At 36.2% G+C, this 8,834-nt stretch overlaps 1 protein-coding gene across 1 annotated transcript in view; it reads left to right on the top strand.

The window, feature by feature from the left end:
- Positions 1-2,457: 2,457 nt before the first annotated feature.
- TDRD3 (tudor domain containing 3) overlaps positions 2,458-8,834 on the top strand; it is a 28,431-nt gene continuing 22,054 nt past the window's right edge. Inside the window, exons 1-2 of the mRNA XM_008937538.1 lie at positions 2,458-2,614; positions 4,678-4,819. Of these exons, the coding sequence (XP_008935786.1) occupies positions 2,541-2,614; positions 4,678-4,819 (216 nt within the window). The 5' untranslated portion in view covers positions 2,458-2,540. The remainder of the gene's footprint in view (positions 2,615-4,677; positions 4,820-8,834) is intronic.

Here is an 8,834-nt window from a genome sequence, read left to right as displayed (position 1 = left end):
TATGATTCTATGATTCTATGATTGATTGATCTTTGCACGAGGCTGACTAGTTTTTGGTTTCAGATGAGTTTGAGTGTGTCAAAGCCATGCCTCTAGGAAGATGGTGCAGTAACAGCCTCCAGTCGAATATACTCTAGTTACTATATTGCAAAAGTTGCTGAAACTTGTTATCTAGCTATTTGACATTGTTTGAAATTTTATTTCTAACCTAGGTATCTGAAGATACTGATTTATTAGAACATTATTTTCTACCTTGATCACATTGGCAAGTATGGTTCTAGATATTTCGTTACCCTAGCTTGATCTGGACCATCTCTTTGTGTTCTAGAGATGGCAGTAGTGGTTTAATCCTGCTTTGTGACCAGTAATGTCTTAATTGGCAGACACTGAGACTGGTATAAGCACAGTTATAAATACATACGTATGTGTGTGTGTGTATATATATATATGTACACACACACACACACTGAGACACGTATAAGCACTGATACAGAGTAGTTTTACTGACATGCCAGATGTGCTGGAAAGGCTATTGATTTGTTGTAGATACCATCTCTAGATGATTTCCCCATCTTTAGATGATACAGAAATTGTCTGTTCTATTCAGTGTTACTTTACAAAGTGTTCAAAGTGTCATTAAGGAAATTAAAAGCTGTGTTTTAATAATGAAAGTTGACTCACAACCTTATTAGTTCAGGATATAGCCAGCCTTACTACTTAAGATACTTCATAATTTGCTAGGAATTTTTGTTGGATAAACAGAAACTGTCTTACCTCTTTGTATATGATTTTCTGCACCTGAATACTGAAGAGGTTTCAGATTGGCTGGCTGTGATTAAATGCCTTAAGTGTACTTGTTGACCATAACTGATTTTATTTTTTTAATTATAATATCTTTTTGCTGTTTCTATTCTCACAATGTTGCTTTAAGTAGTCCACACAAGGAGTACTGGCATAGATCCTCTGGATTCACCTGGGATCCAAGTGATGGTTGTCCTTATTCTGCAGGAAGACTGACTGTTTCTGCTGCCAGTGTGGGCTTGTTTTATGTGAGCAGAACTGGGACTGGGAGACACAGATGTTCTATGGTCCTAATTAAGTCCATAAAAATAATTATTCTGTTAATGGGGTGTGTATTTGAGAAAACTACATGCTTCCATTCCTCTTCTGCACTGGTTTTTTGAAGTGACATGTAATTGTCTTTGTTAAAGAAGCAGACACCGTTGTCCAAGCCCAGCAAATGTGCAGCTATGCTCTGTTGTATGCTTGACACAGCAGTCACAAAACTCCAAACAGGCATGTATATTCATAGTTAACCTCTGTTTTTTTTAAGGGATCCAGCAAACAATTGTTGAAAAACTAAAAGCAAGTACCTAGAACTAGAATTTCCTCAACATTTGTGAAAGAAATTGCCATCTTAGTAAAGCTGCTATTCAGCTGAGTGACAAGCTAGTTGTGGTGAACTAGGAATGCTTCTCAGGTGCCTAATGTTTCATCATCTTTGCTTTGAAAACATTGTATGAGTGTCAAAACCTGTTAGCTGTAACTTATGACAGACTTTAGCTGAAGCAACCTGTGAGTGTGATGCTGTGGTTCATTCACTACTATAGAAAGAATCATTCTGTACAAAAAATCTGGGAAGATAAATACTTTTTGTGTGGCTTCTTTGCTGTAGTTAAATGATAAAGGAAGGGAACTTGTTTTAATACTATACATTAAATTATCCACTTTTGTGTCTGTTGAGATAAAAGGAAAAAAAATTTCCATCTCTATGAGAAACAGAATTGGTCTTTTAATTGTTATTGGCAGAAACAAGGTTCAGTCAACATTTACTAAAAATACCATTCTTCTTATTTATACTTGTCTCTCCAAACCTTCAGTAGTTAAGAAAAAAAGATGAGAAAGCTTCAAGTTTAAGCAGATTCCAAAAAAGCAACTTCTTTAGCTTTTGAGATATCCTTCATCCCAAACTATTAAACATAAAAAAATAAAACATAAAACAAAACATAAACAACGCACGTACCTTCAAACTTTAAATTTATTTTCAAGTATCAACAATAGGAAAACTACGTAGACATTTCAGTTTCTGTTACTGGCTTTTGTCTCAAGATCACAAAACCATTTAAGAAGTGAACTCTGTAGGGTGCTGCTTTTTTTACTTTTAGTGACTGTTTTCCTCCCCTTCTTAGCACAATTTCATGTTTTGTTGGTGTTCCAAAGTATTTCTCCATTCTCTTTTGTTCTCACCCTAAATAAAATTCCTAACTGTTTCTCTGAAAAAGGCATTTTTATTATGGTTTAGAACACATGACAGGAGTGATAGAAATTAAACATGTCTGTCTGATCAAATTACATGTTCCTTTGCCTGGGGGCATCTGTTGGTGTGTCTGGATGTTACAGTGTGTGTGCCTGATGGTCTTAACAGCTTTGTCTCTTCTGTTGTGCACACGTAGCTGGAGGGGCCGTGCGTTCTGCAGATACAGAAGATACGCAATGTTGCTGCTCCAAAGGATAACGAAGACTCTCAGGCTGCTCCCAGAATGTTACGTTTACAGATGACCGATGGACACACCAGCTGCATGGCTATAGAGTACAGTAGCTTGTCAAAAATAAGGTGAACAACTTGCTTTTCAAAGTTTTGCTGCGATTCTTAAATGTTCTTTAAATAATGGAAGAGTCCTTTGTAATATATGGAAGAACTGCCTAACAGAACAGGCTTCCTTCTCAAATTTTGTGTATGAAAGAGAACCTTAGGTACAGCATGCAAAGGTGTATGTGAATGTACGTTACAATCCTGTTTATGCTCAAGTGCACTATGGAAGAAAGTGGATTTTTGCAGCCATCTGCTGAGTCAGAGTTGACCTGGCATGCAGCATTTTGCTTTGAGCCAAATCCCTGATTTTTAGTGGGAGCATATCTTTTGCCTGGGTTTGGTAGTGAGATTATCATAGGCCTGACACGCTTAATGCAATTAGTGCTGCTTTACTGTGGGCAAGGCTTTACCTTGGTTTTAATTAGTTTCTTCAGTTAAAAATGAAAGATAAGAAAGCTAATAACTGTTCAACATGGGGATTTTTTTTGTGTTTGGTTATGAAGATGTTTAAAATTATCTCTAGTGTTTGGTCTCTAGTTCAGGTTACTTTGATTTACAAAAAAAATCTTTACTCTCTGGCTAGCTGTAGCAGTTAGATATTAGATACATAGTCATTTTTGAATGTCAGCTTTTACTGTTAAAACCGCTCCTTCTGAGCAGGATCCAGCTTGCAGTTTAGAGTGATGCTTTCTTAAAAGGCAGAACAGTTATTGATAATTTAATTTTAGCTTGAGCTAGCAGAACTTGGAATACCATATTCCAGCATAAATATAAAGGGAGCAGAGAAGGAAGGCAAACAGCCTTCTTGTCTAAGTAAAGTCAAGATCACAAAGTACTTAAAGAACAGCCAGTAGAAGACATAATTTGAAAGCTTTTAGATAAAATCTCAAAATGTCAGAAGACTCATTACTGTAGTAATGATGTGAGCTCTTATTCTCAGGTAATACTGTATGAAAATCTAATTTGTGTTGAAACAACCAGATACAGATTTGGGTGTTGGACTTTTAATGTGTTCTTTCAGTACATAGTTTTTCTTTAAATAAATAAAATTAACAGTTTTCTTTTAAATTCTCCATCACTAGAGTTTTTCCATTTACACCTCCTCCCCTTTGCATAGGTTACTTCATTTGCTGTATTTGTTTCCTGTCTGTTTTTCCTGATCCCATTTTCTTTGCTTTTATCAGAACAATACTGAAAATCCGTTAATGCTGCTGAGGTTAATGCCACTTGTGCTGAAACTGCACTCCATACCAGCCACTGTGTGGCATGGTCCTGTCATTGCAACAATACCTTTACCGTAGTTTAAAGTGATTGTCTCTCAATTGAGAGGTTATAATGTGTCTTGTTTCTCACAAGAAAAAAATCAGTTTCCAGGTTGTGCAGCTTGTTGTATCTTTAAGTTACAAGTTGGAGATGAGTGATTGTTTTAAGTATTTGTTGTTTTTCATAGGGTAGATTCACATGACAAGAAGGTAAGGTTCTTCGTTGTGGAAGCTGACCACAGAGAGCATTGATAGGTTTTGAATGGTAGAGTAATGAGAGAAGCAGCACTACAGGATGCATTTTTTATATTTATTTTGGTACAGTCCTAACTATCAGTAACGTATAGAATGCTGCTTTTCTAGCAGATCTTCCTTTTCTCTGAAGTTGTGTCTTAAAACAAATGAGATGATAAACCATCTGGAGATTCTCTATTTAATAACTATAAATACATCCTAGGATGAGGAACTTACTCTCAGACAACTGACTTTGTGATACCTTCTGTTAGTCTAACAAATCACAACCTTAGTTTGGTGTTGTTAAATTGGATTTTAACCAAACAGACAATTTGCAAACATTCATCTCTGTTAGAAACTAATTTGCAAGATGGCATTTTTGTGTAATGAATGGGAAGTGTTCCAATAAAGCTATTGAAAAGTACTGTGCGTACTGAAGGAATTACTGCAAAGGTTTTTGATGCTAATTTTTTCATATGAAATATGACAATGGTGAAAGTATAAAAAGAGTAGAGTTTTATATGGGGTTTTTTTGTGGCAAAATGTTAATAAATGTATTTGAAATATCTGCCTTGTTTCTACTTCCAGCCTGAACACTCCACCTGGAACAAAACTTAAGCTTTCAGGAATTGTTCAAGTGAGAAATGGATTCTTGCTGTTGGATGACAGTAACACAGCAGTTCTCGGAGGTGAAGTGGAGCATCTTATAGAAAAGTGGGAATTACAAAGGGTGAGGTAACACTGCTGGAAATGCTTCTCTTACAGAATGCATATTGCATTTAATGATAGCAAGCTGAATGTCTTGAATGTGAACTTTCATATGATAAGCTTTTAGAACAGTACTGCCCCAATATGTTTAGGTATGCAGCCAAATATATGTAAATAGGCCTTATAATCCAGGCCAAACCTGATGTTGCAAATGAAGAATTTAGAAGTGGTCTTTGCATGGGAACTGATTTAGTTTATGGTCTACAGAGATTGAAAACATTAATCAAATGTCTTATACTTATTTTAGTGCAGTCATGTGTGGTTGCTTTCCTAAATAGTGTGTTTGGTACCAAAATATTGCGGAATGGTGCCTTTTACAATTACAATTTGCAGACTGTATGTTTAGAGGAAAAAACCTCTAGTAAGCATTTGATAATCATTGAAGTTGGTAACCTTAAGTATGAATTTTGTATTGCAGATTTCATCAGTGCTGGGCTAAAATTTATTTGAACGTTAGAGTTATACAGTGTCCATTCTAGTAGATTGTTTGGCATCCTTTTTGTGCTTTTATGGTTAAAAATAGTTTTTAAAAAACATTCCTGGTTTTAACTGAAGCCGCTTGTTTGATTAAAAAGAAGGTTCAGGGACTAACAGCAGAAACATCCCATTTTATTATTTTTATTCATGTTTAATATAAAGACCTGTGAGTTCTCTTTCCAGTTAAAAATTGATGGGTGTCCTGGTTCCGTGTAAAAAGGGGTTCAGGGCAGGACCCACATGGAACAGAACTATGTACTCGCCTCTCCCCTCCTGAGAGAGAGAGACACTTTGGGAAAAAAAAAAAAAAAGTATATTGTTTAACAAGGAACAGAAAACGAAAAAGGAAGGTAAGGAAAATAATATATACAAAGATTAGGGGAAAATACAAAAAATAAAATATACAAAACCCTCAGAAATGATTCCAAGGTCCCACGGAGTGAAAGGACAACTTCCCTCTCTGAGCTGCAGAGCAGGAGTGAAGTTAGCACCCACTTCCTGCCTCTTATCAGAGTGTGTGTGGGAAGGGGAGGGAATACAATGGTTCACCCCCACCTGGGGTCCTCCCAGTTGCTGGAAGGTCACACCCCCATTCCGAGCCTCAAACCACAACAATGGGGATGGAAGAGGGACAGATATAGCATTCTTAAGAACACACTAGTTCTCTAATTCAGAGAAGAAAGGTCAACAGAATCAGTTGGTCATATTTTGGACATTGTTTTCTTCTATCTGGGCTTCAAAAAATAAATGTTGCTGTATAAATATTTGGTTTTGAGGTCCATGTAAAGAAATAACTCAGAACATGTTCTGGTTACAAGACCATTTATTTCAATGGAAACTGTAGTTCCAGTTTTATATCAAGACTAACAGCTAGACAGATAGGGCTCAAACAAGTCTATAGAAGCCAGATGCTGCTTTGATAGCAGTTTCCTTATGAACTTGATGTTTCTGTCCTGATCAGAAAGCTTTACAGAAGAGGGTGGTTGGCTAATAAGCAAGATTGTCAACTCTCAAAGGTATTTGAGAGAGGACATTGCCATTCCTTCTCTAATCTTGCCACTGAAGCTTAAATGAAATGCCAGAACTGAGTTTGCATAAAAAGACAGGAGACATATTTGGCTGACTATTTCAAATGACTTAGTTTGTAGCTATTTTATTTTTTCCTCTTCACTAAAATGTCTGAGAGGCATTAATGTGTCCTCTTTTGTGGATGATGGAAGAAGTTTCTTTTATACTTACTAAACAACAGTGCTATTAAGTCAAATAGTATCACAAAATTTTAGAATTCATGTTGTTTATCCAGTCTTAAATTATTGCTTTTGCACCTACCTGTCAGCTTCCAGCTGTGTGGTTGCATTACTGTTTTGCTCTGTTCAGAAAGATGTTTGAATTGGCTTTTGGGAGGAATCAAGTTTCAGTAATGAAAGACTCACAGTACGTTTGTAGTGCATGTGGAATGAATGCACTGTGATCATACTGCATGTGGAATAAATTTATTTCTTTTAGCATTCAATTGTATCATAAAGTTATTCTTGCCTAGAAATTTCATTTTTAAAACATTACTGTTTAAGCAAATAAGTAAGGAGTAAATGAGAATGGTACTATATGATCGTTCTTCTAGACTTTTTGGAAACAAAAGGTCATTTGTCATGGACTTCTTTAGATGAGAAGACAGTTCCAAATAATTATTGCTTCATAGTGTTCCAGTGGTGACTAGTGTTTCAATCAGTGAGGAGCAGTATCTACAAGACATTGCTGGTACCCTTCTTACGAAGGAAGAGCACTTTGTGTCATATTATACAAGGGATCAGACAGTGTGTAAGTGAAGGCTGAAGCAAATTTTGCTGAGATGATGAGACAGCTTGGTAAACCCTTATATTTATAAAACAGAATCTGACAAATGATGCATTATCTAGAAGTAAAGTTTTGTAGTATGCTTAATGATTCTTCATTTTGGTGAAGGTGAGGATAAGTGTTGAGGCTACATGATGGGAAAAGGGAGTAGTTTTGTGTATGACTCAAAAATCATATTAGAAAGAACTGCGAGGGTATAGTAGTATGTAATATGGTCAAGTTCTATCTCATAGTGTAAGTCTTGGTTTCTTAAGAGATTCCCTAGGAAATATTTTTTTCTATGTCACAATTCAAATACAGCAGAAAGGGTAAAAGAAGACTACTAAAAATTGCTTTTTGTTCGGTGCAGAGAGAAATTGAATTCCAAAAGCAGTTGTTCTTGCTTCTCAGCAGATAGTGCTACCTGAGAAGGGAAGGTCAAGGTTGTTATTTAACAGTAGGCCAAGTTCTTTCATTCTGGATCATGATTCTGTGCAAGAAATTGTTATGATTAAAAATCCATGTAGCTAAATGTTATTAAATACACAGACAATTTTTAAGTGCTTTTTTGCTATTTACCAAATTACATGTTTGAGCAGTAGTTTGGCATAGTCTTTCTTCTATATGTTTCTTTCATAATGATTTGGGGGGAAAAAAAGTGTGACCTTAAATTTAAGCACGTTATTTGTGATGATGGGGAACAAGGAATTAACTATGATCAAACGTTTTAGTAGTTAGGATATTGTGTAAATATCTTTATTATGATTTGATTCAGTGCTGGAGTGCATTCCAGAATTGTGCACACTTCTGTAGATTCAGAGAAGCAGAAGTGTGCAGGCTGTGCAGGAGCTGGCGTGGCTGCCGTGGGGCGGCGAGGGCGCCGTGCCGTGGAGTCGCTGGTGTGCGCTGGGCCGCCCCCGCTCACAGCTGCACTGACCAGCCCTCCCTCAGCCCATGGTTCTCAGGAAGCACCTTCAAAGAAAGTGATTGAAACTGAAGCAGAAAAATTTTATCATTTCTGCACTTCTCAGTGCTTTGTTTTGAATGATATGTTGAATGCTTTATTGGTGGTTTTTGCTCCAAGACGAGGAAAAGGATTTAATTTTTTTTTCACCCTTGGTGGGAATTACTAACCATAAATGATTTAGAAAACGGTCTTTGGTTCCTGAAGAAAAGTAGTTAGCTTGAAAAGAGCAGACCAAAAGTTTTGATTTGGGTACTAGATAGGGTAGTCTCCTCCTTATTGTAAGAAATTCTCTGATACTGTAAAAGCTTAAAGCATATTCACGTTTATGGTACGGTTCTCACATGATGGAATTAAAGCACTTTTACATCAGAGTTATAAATATATAAGTAAATGTCATATATAGCCTTAAGTAATTAAAACTTTCTCTGCCAATGGCAAGTAGTAAACGGTGTATGTAATTATGCAAGACTATCCCAGTGGTAAAAAAGGGACAATAATAAATGATGATAAAACAGATGTTTTATAGGAGATGCAATTTTAAAGCATTTTAACAGTGTTAAGGAACTGCTCTCCATTTTTCCACTTCTGAAACCAGATATTTCTGTGTAATACAAAATAATTAACACAACTGTATGTGAGCTCCAGTGAATTTCATTCTCTTGCATGTTGCTCCTCTTGTCATAATTTGTAAAGAAAGAGA

The sequence above is a fragment of the Merops nubicus genome, unplaced genomic scaffold (genome assembly GCF_000691845.1).
Source record: "Merops nubicus isolate BGI_N331 unplaced genomic scaffold, ASM69184v1 scaffold17513, whole genome shotgun sequence".
NCBI classification, from domain to species: domain Eukaryota; kingdom Metazoa; phylum Chordata; class Aves; order Coraciiformes; family Meropidae; genus Merops; species Merops nubicus.
Note: the sequence above shows the minus strand (reverse complement) of the source record. Positions and strands in the feature narration are given on the sequence as shown.